This window comes from Chanodichthys erythropterus, chromosome 23 (genome assembly GCF_024489055.1).
Source record: "Chanodichthys erythropterus isolate Z2021 chromosome 23, ASM2448905v1, whole genome shotgun sequence".
Taxonomy (NCBI): Eukaryota; Metazoa; Chordata; class Actinopteri; order Cypriniformes; family Xenocyprididae; genus Chanodichthys; species Chanodichthys erythropterus.
Genome location: NC_090243.1, coordinates 8,182,803 through 8,201,158, shown reverse-complemented (window position 1 = coordinate 8,201,158; position 18,356 = coordinate 8,182,803). Strand labels below are relative to the sequence as shown.

At 36.9% G+C, this 18,356-nt stretch overlaps 1 protein-coding gene across 3 annotated transcripts in view; it reads left to right on the top strand.

The window, feature by feature from the left end:
* flt1 (fms related receptor tyrosine kinase 1) overlaps positions 1 to 18,286 on the top strand; it is a 36,973-nt gene extending 18,687 nt beyond the window's left edge. For 2 of the 3 annotated variants that reach the window (XM_067378611.1, XM_067378613.1), the window contains exons 11-30: positions 910 to 1,030; positions 3,804 to 3,912; positions 4,551 to 4,856; positions 7,581 to 7,727; positions 7,810 to 7,941; positions 9,548 to 9,654; positions 9,748 to 9,883; positions 9,966 to 10,070; positions 10,399 to 10,512; positions 11,460 to 11,548; positions 12,212 to 12,341; positions 12,543 to 12,640; positions 12,724 to 12,846; positions 12,939 to 13,050; positions 15,409 to 15,508; positions 15,597 to 15,702; positions 15,804 to 15,913; positions 16,040 to 16,106; positions 16,185 to 16,270; positions 16,481 to 18,286. In XM_067378611.1, the coding sequence (XP_067234712.1) occupies positions 910 to 1,030; positions 3,804 to 3,912; positions 4,551 to 4,856; positions 7,581 to 7,727; positions 7,810 to 7,941; positions 9,548 to 9,654; positions 9,748 to 9,883; positions 9,966 to 10,070; positions 10,399 to 10,512; positions 11,460 to 11,548; positions 12,212 to 12,341; positions 12,543 to 12,640; positions 12,724 to 12,846; positions 12,939 to 13,050; positions 15,409 to 15,508; positions 15,597 to 15,702; positions 15,804 to 15,913; positions 16,040 to 16,106; positions 16,185 to 16,270; positions 16,481 to 16,595 (2,413 nt within the window). In that variant the 3' untranslated portion in view covers positions 16,596 to 18,286. The remainder of the gene's footprint in view (positions 1 to 909; positions 1,031 to 3,803; positions 3,913 to 4,550; positions 4,857 to 7,580; positions 7,728 to 7,809; positions 7,942 to 9,547; positions 9,655 to 9,747; positions 9,884 to 9,965; positions 10,071 to 10,398; positions 10,513 to 11,459; positions 11,549 to 12,211; positions 12,342 to 12,542; positions 12,641 to 12,723; positions 12,847 to 12,938; positions 13,051 to 15,408; positions 15,509 to 15,596; positions 15,703 to 15,803; positions 15,914 to 16,039; positions 16,107 to 16,184; positions 16,271 to 16,480) is intronic. The other variant, XM_067378612.1, reaches the window with a different exon arrangement.
* The last annotated feature ends 70 nt before the right edge of the window (positions 18,287 to 18,356 follow it).

The following is an 18,356-nucleotide window of genomic DNA, read 5'->3' as shown; positions in this document are numbered from 1 at the left end:
GGTGTAGCTGAAAGGATTCTTGACTGATGCTTTTCTAGACAATAAAACAGATTAGATTTCATAATGACCCACTCAAGTCAGTTCCTAATACTGTACGCAGGCACACTGGGTACGTGGATGAAGGTGTGTGAATGCAGAATGTGTGAGGATGTTTGTGGTAAAACAAATGGGCGTTTGAAGTCTCTGTCTCTTTCACTCCGTGTGTGTGTGCGTGTCTGTATGAGAGAACGAGCGAGCGACTGTTCCCTGAGAGCCGTGGGAGAGTGGACTGTGTGTTTGAGAAGTGCTGTTGTCATGATCAGGGTGGGACATACGAGGACAGAACACTCACTGTCTCAGCCAAATAGGAAGAGCAATCAGAAAGAGTCGTCAAAGCCAGGGAGGGGTAACAGGGCGGTGGGCACACAGTCACGGACAAATACCCATCACCACGGCCACAGTAACCTTGCTCCAGAGATTAGAGACCTTAAAGAATTGGCATGAATAAGATAATGGGATAAATGCCTAGAAGTTGGTGTGCAAAATAGATGAGAGGTTGGAACTTCGGAAGCATGGCCGGGATGATTTACAGGCAGGAAAGGGAACACATCCAAGCCCCACACACTGCTAATTAAGGAACACTTCAACGAGTGTCACCGTATCCTGATACGGATGAGACGCACACACACACACACACACACTGAGAAAAGAAATTCCGAAAGAAATTCCAAAGAAAAAATTCCATAAGATGACTAAAGTGAAAAATGAATTCCCAAGAGACCAGAGATAGGAAGTTTCCGGTCTTCCCCTTTCGGGCCACAGCTGCGCCACACATCTGTGTCTTGTGACATCACTGCGTCGACACTTGTGAACTGAGAGTGCTGTCGTTCTCTCTTCCTCTTTCTCGTCCTCTGTCTTCCTCTCTCTAAGATGTGAGAAGCCTCCTCCTTCCTCCTGGACCGCAGTCAGAGAGAAGACAGAAGTCACGTCCACCCACAATCCCATCTTGACCATCAGCCACAGACAGGAAGTGTTAGAAGGGAAGAATAAGGTGAGTGTTCTAGTGGGTGGACTGATCATAGGGGACAGACGAAATGAATACGCAAGAGGGCACACAAGAACGCAAAAGTCCTCCCCCGGGATTCACATAAGCAATGCAAGGGCATCTGCTCTCAGTTCTGTGGAATTACGTGTTCCACCAAATGTCTCTAGATAACAGCAATCAAGTTCCAGTTCTATTCAGTTCTGTAGGTGGTTAAACACGTGTCCTTCCTCTCTGATTACTGGAACAACATTAAAGGATTTATTACAAGAATACACCATCCTGCACACATGTTCCTGAATCAGCATTGTTGGTGCAGGAACAACAATAAAATAATAACAATAACAGTATTGTTAAAATAATGTGCTAGGTAATTAATAAAATAAAAATGATAAATATTCAGTTTTTCAGTTTAAAAGTCATTGATTCTATGCTGTGTGGGGATTTTAGTTTAACAAATATTAGAACCTCTTATACAAGAAACATGTGGGAACAGAATCCGTTGGTGAGCAATCTGGCTGTCTGAATTCATTCCCCCACCCCCACGCAGAGATTTGAAAGTGGAAAATGAAAGTGAAAGTGACGAGTGGCCAAATATGGTGTCCCATACTCAGAATTTGTGCTCTGCATTACACACATCCAAGTGCACACACACCTGGAGCAGTGGGCAGCCGTTTTTGCTGCGGCGGGGCTCTGGGAGCGATTGGGGGTTGGGTGTCTTGCTCAAGGGCACCTCGGTTGTGGTTAATGAGAGTGGAAGCAAGCACTGTTCATTCACTCCCCCCACCTAAATTTCTGCTGGTACTGAGACTCGGACCCACAACCTTCAGGATACAAGTCTGACTCTCTCACCATTAGGCCACAACTATTAGAACCTCCTTGCATAAGTCACATGGGCAATTGCGAGCAAATCGACTGTCTGTATCCGTTCCCCCACCCCCATAGAGACACATGTTAGTTTCATTGTTTAAAAGTTGTTGATTCTATCCCGTTTGGGAATGGACCTTAACTAGTATCAGTTTAACAAACTGCTTTCTTGTATAAGAAGCATGGGGGAACAGAATCTGGTGGCAAGCAATCCTCCTGTCTGAATCCATTTCCCATCCCCATCAAGAGACATAATGATATAGTAGCTTAAAACTTGTTGATTCCATCCCATTTGGGAATGGATTTTAACCAGTATCAGTTTAACAAATATTAGAACCTTTTAGTATGTCACATGGGTGAACAAAATCTGATGGCATGCAATCTAACTATCTGAATCAGTTCCCCATCCCCATCAAGAGACATGATGATATAGTAGCTTAAAAGTTGTTGAATCTATCCTGTTTGGGAATGGACCTTAACTATTATCAGTTTAACAAACTGCCTAAGAAGCATGGGGGAACAGAATCCAATGGCAAGCAGTCCTCCTGTCTGAATCAGTTCCCCATCCCCATTAAGAGACATGATGATATAATAGCTTAAAAGTTGTTGAATCTATCCTGTTTGGGAATGGACCTTAACTAGTATCAGTTTAACAAACTGCGTTCTAGTATAAGAAGCATGGGGGAACAGAATCCAATGGCAAGCAGTCCTCCTGTCTGAATCAGTTCCCCATCCCCATTAAGAGACATGATGATATAATAGCTTAAAAATTGTTGAATCTATCCTGTTTGGAAATGGATCTCAACCCGTATCAGTTTAACAAATATTAGAACCTCCTTGTATAAGACACATGGTTGAACAGAATCCGATGGCGAGCAATCCGGCTGTCTGAATCCGTTCCCTCAACCGATCAAGAGACATGATGATAAAGTAGCTTAAAGCTGTTGATTCCATCCCATTCGGGAATGGATCTTAACCAGTTTAACAAATATTAGAACTTCCCTTGTATAAGACACATGGGCGAACAGAATCCGATGGCGAGCAATCCGGCTGTCTGAATCCGTTCCCCATCCCCATCATGATGATATAATAGCTTAAAAGTTGTTGATTCCATGCTGTTTGGGAATGGATCTCAACCAGGGTCAGTTTAACAAATATTAGAACCTCCTTGTATAAGACACATGGTTGAACAGAATCCGATAGCGAGCAATTCAACTGTCTGAATCCGTTCCCCATCCCCATCATGATGATATAATAGCTTAAAAGTAGTTGATTCCATAGTGTTTGGGAATGGATCTTAACCAGGGTCGGTTTAACAAATATTAGAACCTCCTTGTATAAGACACATGGTTGAACAGAATCCGATGGCGAGCAATCCGGCTGTCTGAATCCGTTTCCTCAACCCATCAAGAGACATGATGATAAAGTAGCTTAAAGCTGTTGATTCCATCCCATTCGGGAATGGATCTTAACCAGATTAACAAATATTAGAACTTCCCTTGTATAAGACACATGGGTGAACAGAATCCGATGGCGAGCAATCCGGCTGTCGGAATCCATTCCCCCACCCCTATATGGTTTAATGTTCCTGGATCAACATCACTGGTCATTGTTGGTCCTGGAAAAACATTATTATCAACAAAATATATTGCTAATTATTGATTTTAGGGTTTGTGCATATGACTTGAGTTAAGGGATTTAACAGCATTCTTATCAATAAAGATTAGAGTTTGAGTATAGGGATTGTGTTATCGCTATAATTGTTTGATGAGAATGTAGTTCCTGGACCAACAATGGAAGTTGATGCAGGAACTTATTCAAGGAAATCATATAATACATAAGTGGTTTTAATCTTTCAAGCCATGTTTGTCTGCATGTTTGCTTGCATGCAACAGTTGTTTTTTTGTTTCCACAGACTGTAGGAGTTCTGACAGTTGGTGAGGCATTGGTCTCTGGTATCTATCGGTGTGTTGCATCAAACTTAATGGGCAGAGATGAACTAGACATCCATTTCTATGTCACAGGTACTTTTTTATGCAAAACTAAACCTTAAAAGATGCTAAAACCTCAACATCCAAATATTTTACCTTGTTCTGCACATATTTTTCCTTCATACTCCCTCTCTCTCTCCTTCCCATTCTTCCACTTATCCCTCCCTACTTCGTCCCCTTGTTTTCGAGGGTTTGCTTTCAAGCTGTGCTAAATTCAGCCACAGTGGATGTAGCCCATCCTGGCTGTTGTCATAGTGACAGGGTGGAGGAGTGAACAGGAACCTGTGGCTCTTATCATACTGCCTCCTCGTGCGGCGCATTATTTGGAGAACGCTGGTGGTGTTCGAGAAAGATAAACATTATCTTCCATCAGGAAACCCTCGAGCGGTTTCCACGGGAAATTTCAAATAGCTAAAGTAAATAGCGCGCCTTTACACTAGCGTCTTATTGCTACTTGTACTGACAATGGCTATTCAACATTGTCATCAAAGGTTACAAAAAATTCTTCTTGGTCAACACTCCAAAATGGTTTCTCTGTGCTCTGTTTTTTGTTTAATAGCCTCAAACAAAACTATGTTGTTGCCATTAGGTCTGCATGTATTCTGTCTCACTGTATCGAGGATTTATGCACAGGAAGTGGAAATTGAATCTTCTTTTGTCCACCATCACAGATGTCAAAGGAGGCCTTATCGCATCTTTAGAGGAAGAGCCCAGAGAGGGCAGGGACCTTCGTCTTGTCTGTATCGCCAATAGGCATCTCTATTCAGACCTGTCGTGGTATAGAATAACGAATCAGTCCACAGTATCAGAGGGAGCTTCAGTTCTCGGCGGGGAGCTCACAGAGGGGCACTTCTCTCACACCCTGCACCTTCTGCTGAAGAATGTGACTGCACAGGATTCAGGAACATACCGCTGCTCCGCCACACACCTGCTTACAGGAGAACGTACACACCTAGATACAGCAGTGGAGGTCACAGGTGTGTTTTTAAGAGCTATTGTGCTCAACACACACACACACACACACACTCATGTTCTCTTTAAAGGGACAGTTTATCTAAATAAACAAATTCTGTCATCATTTACCCACCCTCATGTTGTTCCAAATTTACATGACTTTCTTTGTTAAATGAACACAAAATGAGATATTACGCAGAAAGTCCTGGTTGCTCTTTTCCAAACAATGAAAATGAAAACAGACAGGAACTGTCAAACCGCAAAAATGACAAAAAGTACCATGATAGTAAAATATATATATATATATATATATATATATATATATGGATCAATGACGTGATGGGTCATTTTTTTGTCCAAAGGCCTTAATAATAATAAAAAACAAAGATATGATATCCAAAGCATGTAAGGTAGTACAACTAGATTACTTTCATTGAATCCAAAAGGTTTTAATTATATTTTGCTTCATATAAAGGTATTTTAAAGATTTTGAAGTGTCAAAAGGTCATTCGGTTTAACCATCCAAAGGCCAATACAGCCATTTAATTTGTGATTAAAATATCTTAAAATTAAATAAATGTATATATTTTTTTTATTCTGGCATGATTTTATGACATCATATATCAACATAGTGCAAAATGGTATTAAAATTATGTGTAGAAGTCGTTGCTTTGTTGTGAGAAAGAATGTCCGAAAAAAAAAAAAAATTAATTGATGTCATTCGGAGCAACCAATATAAAGGGACCATTTTGGATCGAGTCATGTGTTCAATATCATTTGACAGGATGTGACATCATTCAGACACCTGCAAAGGACCACATGGTTGTGAAGCAAAATAACTAACTCTCTTTTAACGAGTTTGTTTGCCCATATAATCTTTAGGATATTAGGTTAGCTAATTTGGCTTGCTGTCCACTGAGGAGGGGCTCGATGAAGCATCTTCAACTCGAGCTCTGATACACCCCCCAGTGAATAAATATAGGATGTGATTACATAGGGCAAGGTACCTGAAATGAAGGTGGAGTTTGGGGAGGTGGAGGGATGCTGAAACAGCTGAGACTGAAGAGAGGTAAGCAGCTGCTTATATGCTCTGGCTGTTGATTGGAAGATTAGATGGGCTCGCTCCTCCCTAAATTACGTTTAGGAACTTCACTTAACTATTTGAAAAATTCATGTTTTCACTCGATCATACGTGTGTCCCGAAACATCAGGTCATTCAGTACAACCACTATAAAACATGGAAAATGTTGTAATATTTTAAAACCTTGTACTAAATATAAAATGTTTGATTGTCCTTTTGCTAGCTAGCTAGATATCAGCCTGTTAGCAAAAATATCATCATTCAGTATAACCAAAAGTGTCATTCAGTAAAACCGAAATTTTAGTTAAACCGAATGACTTTTTTGGTGACAAATTTTGTCCATCTTGTAAAAAATGACAAAAGCAGTGTTAATTGATTATAAAAACCACATAATCTCATTGTTAACACTTAATAGAACTTCAAAATTAATTATATCTCCATAATGTTTTTTTTTTATTTTTTATTTTTTTATTTGTCAATGACCCATATATATATATATATATATACATACACTATTGTAAGCTGCTGTGCGAACTGGATATTTTTCGAACCCTCAAATTCTCAAATCATTCTCAAAACTGGCCTTGGTAAAAACAACAACAACAACAACAACAACAAAAAAATAATGTCTATCGAGAGTGACGCCCTTCAAAAATTGTATGGAAACAACAGTTGTGTGGGAAAAAAAGTGGAACAGTATTATTTAAATTTTATGGTAAATAATAGTTTTAAAACATCTGACTCTATCAGGCTTCTCTTAGATACTAACTTAGAGTCACATAAGGATGTGCTTGCAGACACCCACACATTCAGAGACAGAGGCGGAAATAAAAACAAAGAGAGAGGGAGAAAGACAGAGCGAAACAGGGTCCTTGGGAACTGGAGCTTCCTGTAGCCCTTCTCTCCAAGGCTGTGTGAAGCAGAACCTCTTTGGTGTGGGAATGAGATCTAGTCAGGAGGAAGAGCACACAATGGCACTTCCCACTATGCCACATTTACAGGCTGATTCACATGGCCAAAGAACAATCAGCCAATCAGCCACTGTCACAGAACGAGGAAAGAGACAATAATCAATTGTGTCCCAGAGGAAAATATCTAAAGCAGAAGTCAGATTATAATTCCCCCCTTTTACTAGAGTTTTCATGTAATCAAGCTTCATGTGAAGGATTCCTCCTACCTCAAGCACCCTTGGGGTTTTTGTTTCATTTAACATAAATTAACCTGTAATTATCTTTTTTAATCTAATTTGATGCTATATTTGTAAAACTCTGACCTATGTAAGCTTGTGCAATAGTAAGCATTCTTGGCCGGCTAACCCGGAAATATCAGTCCATGAAATGCTGAATGTGTCATTAAGACCAACAGAGGGAATGTGGTGAATGGCACAACTCCAGAGGCTGCAATTCAAACATTCCAGGACTTAATCTGCAATGAAAGAAATACAACTCGCAGTCTATTCACACTTCTTTAACAATAGCGAACCGCGTCGCCCGTAAATCACTCAGCTGCTTTATAAGGTGGACATGTAATGCTAATAAGTACCTCATGTGACTGTTGTGGCTTCCGTCAGTCTCCCCTGAGGTGTTTTTGATCTTTTTCAATTAAACTGATTCAGTGGATGTGGAACATCATGTGTAATGACCCCTGACCCGAGCACTCTTTACAGTTCTGCAGGCGCCGGTGCTGCTGCGAAATCTCAGCGATCACAGTGTTAATGTAAGCAGCTCGGTCACTCTCCACTGCCCCGCTCGGGGAATTCCACACCCCCAGATCACATGGTATAAGGACCGAAGGAAGCTCCAGCAGGTGTCTGGTGAGACTAGAAAGTGTACTTTTCGAGTTCTTTTTTTAAGAATCATGTATATGAATATATTACATGTTTCTCTCATTGACAGGAATTATGCTGCTTCCTGAGAAAGGGGCTTTGCATATCGACCGAATTACAGTTGAAGACCAGGGACTTTATACCTGTGAGGCCACCAATGAGAGGGGGTCTGTGGGGAGCTCCGCCCACATTTGGGTTCAAAGTAAGCTACTGCTTTGACAGGAGTAAATTCACTCATTTTAATGTGTAGTATTTTTATCTGTTTTTGGCATTTATTAATAATACTATTGTAGTTCTAAAACACGGAACACTATCGTAGTTTTGATCTAAGGATTGCTTCAGGAATTTCTAACAGGTTTTTAATTCATGAGTAAAATAAGTTTTTTTTCCCCAGTTTTGTTCTAAAAAAAGATACACACAGTCATACCTCAAACAAATTTTGAAGCCACTGTGTTAAAAATGTAATTTGTTAACATGCTGGTAAATATTTAGCAGCTTGTAAGCAATGAAAATCACTTTTACCATCATATACTGAATTTACACAAAAACTTTTAAAAGTTTGGGTTTAGTAAGATTTCTTTCAAAGAAATTACTACTTTTATTCAGCACGGATACATTTAATTGATCAAATGTGACAGTAAAGACGCCTAAACTGTAAAAAAAAAAAAAAAAATCATGAATTATCACATTTTTTCTTTTGTCAAATCAACTTCAATAATTAATGTGGTTCAGATAACATAATATTTTGAGTTTCTGTTGATTAAACCAATCGCCTTCATTGTATTAACTCAAATTTTTCAATGAACTCCAAACTTTAAGGCTACCTGGTAACTTACTTTTTAAGTTAAACCAACCATTATTTTTTTACAGTTTTACATTAATTGTAACAAAAAATTCAATTTAATTCTTTTATACTTTTGTACAATTTAATACTTTTGAACTTTTTATACATCAAAGAATCCTGAAAAAAAGTGTCACGTTTATAACAATAAAACATCGACATTGTAAACATACACATAAAGAATTATTTTCATGATTTGTTATCACAACATTTTTCTTTTGTCAAATCAACTTAAATGATTATTGTGGTTGAGATAACATAATATTTTCTGTTTTCTGTTGATTAAACCAATTTTTAAGTTCCATGAACTCAAAATTTTAAGGCAACAGGGTAACTTATTTTTTTTAAGTTAAACTAACAATTCTTTTTTACAATGTAAGTAAATGTTTCTTGACACCAAATCAGCATATTAGAATGATTTCTGAAGGATCATGTGACACTGATGATGCTGAAAATGCAGGTTTGCCATCACAGGAATAAATTACATTTTAAAATATATTCAAATAGAAGAAAATATTTCACAATATTACACAAAACAAAAACACATTTTTAAACAAAAATAAATGCAGCCTTGGTGAGCATAAGAGTCTATTTTCTGTTTCTTCTCTCCCATCTTTTTTTTTCTTTTCTCACACTCCCTTATTTACTCTTGTCGGATGCTTCTAAACTCAGTGCTGAGAGGAGACGTTCATGCTGTTCTCTTCCGATAGGTCAGGAAGGAAACTGTCTCCCATTTTCATTTCCCACAGATGGCCTTGGCTTTTCAACCCTTAAACTGTTTACCTATTACTATGTAGGTTCATTTGTTTAGCTGTTTCTATAGAGGCTAATGCATTACTCATGACCCATAGGGAGTTGTCATGCTCAGTGGAGACGAATCTGATCCAGGTCATGTCCCAGTCTTGATCCCTCTCTTTTTTTCTCTTTAAAGACATTCTCTGACAACACTTATTGATGTAACCTATAGGTTCATCTGAATTCCTTTCTCTGGAGATCCCGACTCTAGCATGTACGTGTGTTGTGGCCACTCTCTTCTGGCTGCTTCTCACACTGCTGATTCGGAAACTCAAACAGGTGAGAGCCGGACAAAAAGCATGAAAGCCAAAAACCTATACTAATATTACTGTACCATGTAATATATATCTATATTATGTGGGTCATTCTTAGCCAAACTCCACTGATGGCAAAGCAGAGTACCTGCCAATCATCCTGCACCCAGGGGAGGAGCCTCTGCTTGAGCACTGTGACAGGTTACAGTATGACCCCGCCCAGTGGGAGTTTCCACGTGACCGCCTTAAACTAGGTAAATTGTGTGTGTGCTTTATAAGTTGTACTGTTGCTCTTATGCACTATATTGATGTGTGGTTTATTGTCCTGTTTTCCAGAAAAGCCCCTGGGGCGAGGGGCATTCGGGCGAGTAATGCAAGCTTCAGCTTTTGGCATTTGCAATTCAGCCAGCTGCACCACAGTGGCCGTCAAAATGCTTAAAGGTATATTCTTAAACATTAAAACAGCTGCTCAAACATTATGATAAAAAACAGGTAGCATATTATGTAAGCCAGTACATAATATGCTACCTATTATGTAAGGGTCTTCAATCCTACTCCTGGGAACTCACTGTCCTGCCAAGTTTATTTCCAACCTACTTCAGCCTGTGTATTTTTTTAAACATCCGGAAGACCTTGATTATCGGCTTCAGGTGTGTTTGAATGGGGTTGGAACTAAGCTCTGCAGGACAGCGGGTCTCCAGTAGCAGGGTTGAAGACTTCTGATATAAGGTTTTTAGAGTCAGGAGTTATGACTGTACTGTCCCTGCAGATGGCGCTACGCCCAGTGAACACAAGGCTCTGATGACTGAACTGAAGATCCTCAATCATATTGGTCATCACCTCAATGTGGTCAATCTTCTCGGTGCATGCACCAAAGCAGGAGGTGTGCATGTTACCATTTGTCTGTAAACGAAAAACCCTCAAAGTTTGGTTTTGCTTGATGCCAGTTATGAAACTATTCTCTAGTTACAAGAAAAAGAAGAAAGAAATTTAAAGAAATTAATACTTTTATTCAGCAAGGATGCATTAAATTGATCAAAAGTGGCAGTAGAGACATTTATAATGTTACAAAATATAAGTATTTCAAATAAATGCTTTCTATTACACTGAAGACTGGACTAATGACAGTTCTTTTAAATTGTAATTTATGTATTGTTACAATATTACTATTACTTTTTTTAATAAATAAATGCAGCCTTGCTGAGTATAAGATACTTATTTCAAAAACATTAAAAATCATATATATATATATATTGTGATTAATCACGATTGATCACTTGCCCAGCATTAATAGTAATAATAAATGTATATTAATATGTATATTAATGCTGGGCAAACGATCAATCGCGATTAACCGCATCCAAAATAAAAGTGTGTGGGTACATAATATATGTGTGTGTGCTGTGTATATTTAATTTGTATGTTTAAATACACATACATGTATATATTTAAGAAATATTTGCATGTATATACTGTACATATATTTGTACAATTTATATTATATATAAATATAAATATTTTATATATAAATATAACATAATACATAGCAAGTATACACAGCACACACATATATATTATGTAAACACAAACTTTTATTTTGGATGCGATCAATCGCGATTAATCATTTGCCCAGCATTTATATATATATATATATATATATATATATATATATATATATATATATATATATATATATAGTGATTAATCACGATTGATCACTTGCCCAGCATTAATAATGCTGGGCAAGTGTACAAACAAGTACACAAACACACATAATACAGAGATGGAAGAGTGTTGTTGTATGTATTACTTTTGTCTTCTTGTTTTTAGGGCCTCTGATGGTCATAGTTGAATACTGCAAGTTTGGCAACCTGTCTACATATCTTAAGAGCAAACGAGAGGTGTTTCTTTTAAATAGGGTTAGTCTATCTATCTATCTATCTATCTATCTATCTATCTATCTATCTATCTATCTATCTATCTATCTATCTATCTATCTATCTATCTATCTATCTATCTATCTATCTATCTATCTATCTATCTATCTATCTATCTATCTATCTATCTATCTATCTATCTATCTATCTATCTATCTATCTAATCTCTTCAACTGTTAATCTAGCCAGCAACTTCTTTAAATTCTCTTCAGTAATCATCAACCTCATGTCTAAAATAAAATCTTATCTTTGTTTTGGAGAATGTCACTCATAAGATCTAAATGTCACCGCATTTTAGCAACCTAGAAACTGTTGGTTTGTGGTATTGTGAGGTTCAGAGACCTATAAATATGTCTGCTGTCAAGTTTATAGTCTTCTCTTATTTCCTTTTGAAAAGAACAGAGCAGTGTTTACCAAGACAATAGAGTCATACTTCCCTCTGTGTGACCATCTCTAAAGCTGTTTACCTCCTTTAAAGGCCTCTATAGAAGCTTCATACAAAGAGCAGTGTGTTTATGCAAAAGTCATTAAGGTCTGATCCAAAATCAGAGGAACTAGTGAAGTCCTTTTATGTGACTCATAATGATTTTATTCATTAGATGTGTGAACTAACTGAATGGCTGCTCATGTGTGTGTCTGACTCAGGTGATCAGAGAAGAGGAGCAAAGCATGAAGGAGGGATGTAAAGGACGACTGGCCAGTGTGTCCAGCAGCCAGAGCAACGCCAGTTCAGGGTTTAGTGAGGAGAGAGCAGAGATCTCAGAGGAGGACAGTGGTGGGTTACATCACATGCATGGTGTCAAACAAACAAACAAACAAACAAAAAAAACAGCATATGCTGGTTAAGTATGTCCAGAAGCTGGTTTAAGCTGGTCGTAACCAACCAGCTCATGACCAGCATCCTCCATTTTTTTCTAATTTTGATATTAATATTCAATTAAAGAGAGACTAAAGTTTTACTGTTTGTCTTGTCCAGCTTCTCTTCCTGAATCCATCAGTCCTCTGCTGCTTGAAGACCTGATTTCTTACAGCTTTCAGGTAGCCAGAGGTATGGAGTTTCTCGCCTCTCGCAAGGTAAAGTTTCTTCCTGTTAGCATGAGGGTATGTGAGCGTGAATATGAACGTGGTTGAATCACAAAGGTCTTTCATGTTTTTAGTGCATTCATCGTGACCTTGCTGCCAGAAACATCCTGTTGTCCAACAACAATGTGGTGAAGATCTGTGATTTTGGCTTGGCCCGAGATGTGTACAAAGACCCAGACTATGTGCGCAAAGGAGATGTGAGTGTACTTCCATTGATAAATCAATGTTAATGGTCAACAACATAAAAAATATAGGCAAATGTGTGTAATGAATGTGTTTTGCCATAAAGGCACGGTTACCATTGAAGTGGATGGCCCCTGAATCGATCTTCGACAAAGTCTTCACCACTCAGAGTGACGTGTGGTCATATGGAGTTCTGCTCTGGGAGATCTTCTCACTTGGTAATACTCTTTCCATACATCAGTCAAGCGTTTAGCACGTCACCTTTGATTTTATCATATAGCACAACCCCTTTGAAATATGGCACAATAGAACAATTGACCTTTGTCTCTCCAGCAGGTCAGTGAGGTCATAGCAAGAGAATGAAAGTGAGGAAAACTCCTTTGAAAGTGATTAAAGTCACCATGAAATCAGGGTTATTAAAAACAGTTTATAAACAGTGACTTATCATGTGACTACAGTGGTTCAACCTTAATGTTATGAAGCGACGAGAATACTTTTTGTGCGACAAAAAATCGAAATAACGACTTTATTCAACAATATCTAGTGATGGGCGATTTCAAAACACTGCTTCATGAAGCTTCGGAGCTTTACGGATCTTTTGTTTCGAATCAGTGGTTGAGAGCGCGTATCAAACTGTCAAAGTCACGTGATTTCAGTAAGCGAGGCTTCGTTATGTCATAAGTGTTTCGAAATTTCAATAGTTCGTGTGACTTTGGCAGTTTGATACGCGATCCGTCATCACAGCAATAGCCAACCACAATGATCAAATGATTCAATCAATTCCCGATGGACAAAATCAAGTCCCGCCCTGCATTTTTTCTCATTCTAGAAGCCGTTGTGACAAATCAGGTCACCCTTTGAAATCAGGTCTCTGTTAGGACCCCAAGCAATCCCACTGGGTCAAATTACTTTTAATAGGTACTCTCTTTAGTGCCTGATTACAATTCCTACAAAATTGTGTTATGATAAATGCTGTTTGAACTACCTTATAATGACCATTAAAGGATTAGTTCACTTTCAAATTCAAATTTCCTGATAATTTACTCACCCCCATGTCATCCAAGATGTCCATGTCCTTCTTTCTTCAGTCGAAAAGAAATTATGGTTTTTGATGAAAACATTCCAGGATTTTTCTCCTTATAGTGGACTTCAATGGAGCCCAAACGGTTGAAGGTCAAAATTACAGTTTCATTGCAGCTTCAAAGCGTTCTTAAGGAAGAGGATTAGGGCCAAGCAATAATAAAAAAATAAAACCATCTCTAGATTAAAGTTGTTAAATTTCGAGAAAAAAGTTGAATAAAATGTTGAGAATAAACTCATTAAATTACGAGAAAAAAGTTGTTAAATTACGAGAACAAATTCGTTAAATTACGAGAACAAACTCGTTAAATTTCAAGAAAAGGTTGAGATAAAATGTTGAGAATAAAGTAATTAAATTTCGAGAAAAAAGTCAAGATAAAATGTTGAGAATAAAGTCATTAATTTACGAGAATAAACTCATTAAATTACGAGAAAAAAGTTGTTAAATTACGAGAACAAATTCGTTAAATTACAATAATAAATTTGTTAATTTAATGACTTTATTCTCAACATTTTATCTCAACTTTTTTCTCAAAATTTAACGACATTTTTCTCATAATTTAACGAATTTGTTCTCATAATTTAACAACTTTTTTCTGGTAATTTAATGACTTTATTCTCAACATTTTATCTCGACTTTTTTCTCGAAATTTAACAATTTTTTTTTCTCGTAATTTAATGACTTTATTCTCAACATTTTATCTCGACTTTTTTCTCGAAATTTAAATTTAACTTTAATCTTAAGATGGTTTTATTTTTTTATTATTGCTGGGCCCTAATCCTCTTCTGTACATTCTACACAATCCCAGACGAGGAATAAGGGTCTTATCTAGAGAAACCATCACTCATTTTCTAAAAAAAAATTAAAATTGATATACGTTTTAACAATAAATGCTCATCTTGAACTAGCTCTCTTCTTCTTTATTTGAATTCCAGCAGTGTAGATGCTGCTAAGTGTATTACTGCCCTCCACAGGTCAAAGTTTGAACTAATTGTTATATACTTGCACTAGCATATTGAATATGACAATTTAGTTCAAACTTTGACCTGTTGAGGGCAGTAATACACTTAGCAGCGTCTACACTGCAGCAATTCAAATAGAGAAGAAGAAGAGAGCTAGTTCAAGATGAGCATTTATGGTTAAAACCTATTTTTTTACAGTCTATGGTTAAAACGTATAAAATTTCATTTTTTTAGAAAAAGAGTAATAGTTTCTCTAGATAAGACCCTTATTCCTCGTCTGGGATCGCTATAAACTGTAATTTTGACCTTCAACCGTTTGGGCTCCATTGAAATCCACTATATGGAGAATAATCCTGGAATGTTTTCATCAAAAACTTAATTTCTTTTTGACTGAAGAGAGAAAGACATGAACATCTTGGATGACATGGTGGTGAGTAAATTACAGCTATACAGCTATACATTCTGTTATATTTTAAATTACATCTCTCTCTGACCTGTGAACAGTCACATATAACAGCATTTGTGATCTATAGGAGCGTCTCCGTACCCGGGGCTGAATATTGATGAGGAGTTTTGTCACAGACTGAAGGAAGGGACTCGGATGTGTCCTCCTGAGTACAGCACCCCGGAGATGTGAGTTCTCACACATGAATACACTGTATAAAGCATGACCCAATACCAATACACTGATGATAATGAGCTGGTGGGATTTGCCTGATAGTTATAGCATCATGTGGGCATGCTGGGAAAAGAACCCTGAGGACAGACCTTCTTTCACTGCTCTAGTGGAGATACTGGGAGACCTCCTGCAGACTTGCGTCCAACAGGTGGGATATAATTAATGTGTTTATTAAGACATTTTCCTTGTGGGGATGTTTGGCTGGTAAGAACTGAAAAAAGATTTCTTGCATACTTTTTTCTTAAACAGGACGGAAAGGATTATATTCCATTAAACACTTTTATTTCTGGAGAAGGAAATACCGTCACGCCGCACCTCGACCAGAAAGACATAAGCCAGAAAACACTGGGAACTTTAAGGTATGAATGTCTTCATATTTGAAAATATCAGCTGAATATGTACAACTTAAAATATACACTTTGACTAATATTTATTTTAATTTTAATTATTTTTTTTATGTTTATTTGAATTTTTATATATTTTAGCTACATCAACTCTGGGAAAATCAAAGCCATCAACACTTTTGCGAATCTACACCAAGAAATCCCTGATGTAAGTGTTTTAAAATATAGTTACATTTCACTCAGGTAAAGTTGTTGGAACTGACTTTTTATTTTACTTTTGGACAAGCAGTCTGACAGTGGAATGGTTCTTCCTTCTGAAGAGTTGATTCAGGTGAAATGGACAGACAGATTCAAAACCAAGAAAATCACCAAGTAGGTGCCATGAGACTAGCCTCGATAATCTGTTATGCTAATGTTCAAAAGTCTGGGGTCAGTAAAGATATTCAAAATGCGTCTTTCAAAAACATAAAAAAAAATTACAGACCTCAAACTTTTGAATGATCAAAATGAATTTGTGAAAAACAAACATTGAGTTTATGTAATTAGCTACATAAAATGATGTCGTGGCCTTTTGTTTTGCAGGTTATTCTCCAAATATCAAAACCAGAGCGTGGTGCTGCCGGCAAAAGTGCTGCCTTGTATGAATAGCGCCCCCTGTTGCCATCATAGGGAGGTGCTGCTCTCCCCCTCCAGATGAAGCTGCTACCCTTGTTTTTAACACTCACGTCAGACAACCTGCCTGTAAACACCAGTGAACATCCGTTACCACTCTTAAAAAGCACTGTTTATCTGGACTGTTTTGCTTTCGGTTCCTTTTTGTGTTAGATACGTCCTGTTTAAGCAGGATTTCTGATTTCTGAGTCTCTTATTCTTTTGTGATTCTCTGCACATTCCCACCTTTTTAACCAATGAACTTCCATGAATGTTTGTCAATCATAATTACTGGTTAAGGATTATAAAATATATTTATATTAAATTCATCAGGTAAATTATAGACAAAATGCACTTTGTGCACGTATAAATATTATTTGCATAATATTTCATATAGGCCTATACACATTATATTATGGAAATTTCCATTATAGGATGTTAGTTTTTCGTCAGGCCTGAACATTTTCAGGATTTTTTTCTACTATGTTACTATCATGTTGAATCTTGCAACTACTGATAAGCAATGTTGTTTGTTTTAAAACCATTTCATTGCTACACTCCCGCTTTGAAACCAACAGTAATCTGTACCTCTTATGTTTTAGTAGTCACAGAGCAGCTAATATAATTTATGAGTTAGTGAAATGCCTTTATTAAAATCACTGCTTGTAGGTACCAAACTGTAGAGCACAGTTCACGTGCTGCACGCCATATGCTGGAAAACTTTTTGCCGTAGATTATATTTATTTACACTCAGTAACGTAATATTAACTTCAGGAAAAAAAAGAGAACAGGACTTTAATATTGGTGGAATAAAAGTTAAAGGAAAAATATATAAGTAGGAAGAAAAAAAATATATATATATATATATATATATATATATATATATATATATATAATTCAGTGTTTTTGCCTTGATAGGATGCAACTTTCTTAAAAAAAAAAAAAAAAGAAAAATCTTTATAAGTGGCAGAATCTTGATCCTAGACACAGTTAGATTAATCAAAATACCATTCAAAAGTTTGGGGCCAATAAGATTTTATTAAAAAAGAAATTGAAAAAAGTCTCTGCTCACAAATACAGTAAAAACAGTAATATTGTGAAATATTACAACATAAAAAAAAGGTTTCTATTTTTATATATTTTCCTGTGATGGCAAAGTTGAATTTTCAGCATCGTTACTCCTGTCTTCAGTGTCACATGATCCTTCAGAAATCATTCTAATATGCTGATTTGCTGCTTAAGAAACATTACCAATATTGAAAACAGTTTGTGGAAACCATGATGCTTTTTTTTTCTTCTATGAATAGAAAGATCAAATGAACAGTATTTATTTGTAATTAAATTTTTTTGTAACATTATAAATGTCTTTAATGTCCCCTTTGATGAATTTAACGCATCCTGGCTGAATAAAAGTAATTTCTATCAAAAAAAATAAAATAAATATATATATATATATATCTTACTGACCCCAAACTTTTTGTAGCTTATGTACCATGGGTTAAAAAAAATCTATCACTAATAACCTTCTCACCTAATAACAAAATTAAATGCCCATACGTTCTTTCTGCCATAAAACCTGTACCATTAAAAACCACTCTGAGTCTTGTCTTTGTGGCATCTATTTTGGAAAGCGCCCAATCTCCAGTTACAGACAAGTTCCTTTTTGCTGCTGCAGTGTGTCATAAGCTATTCAAGCAACAATCATGCCCTTTAAAAACACAAACGAATGTTATCTTTTATTAATCTTTATTAAAATACTGCTGTACACACAAATATTGCAAAAATGTGACAATAAACAAGAAGGGCA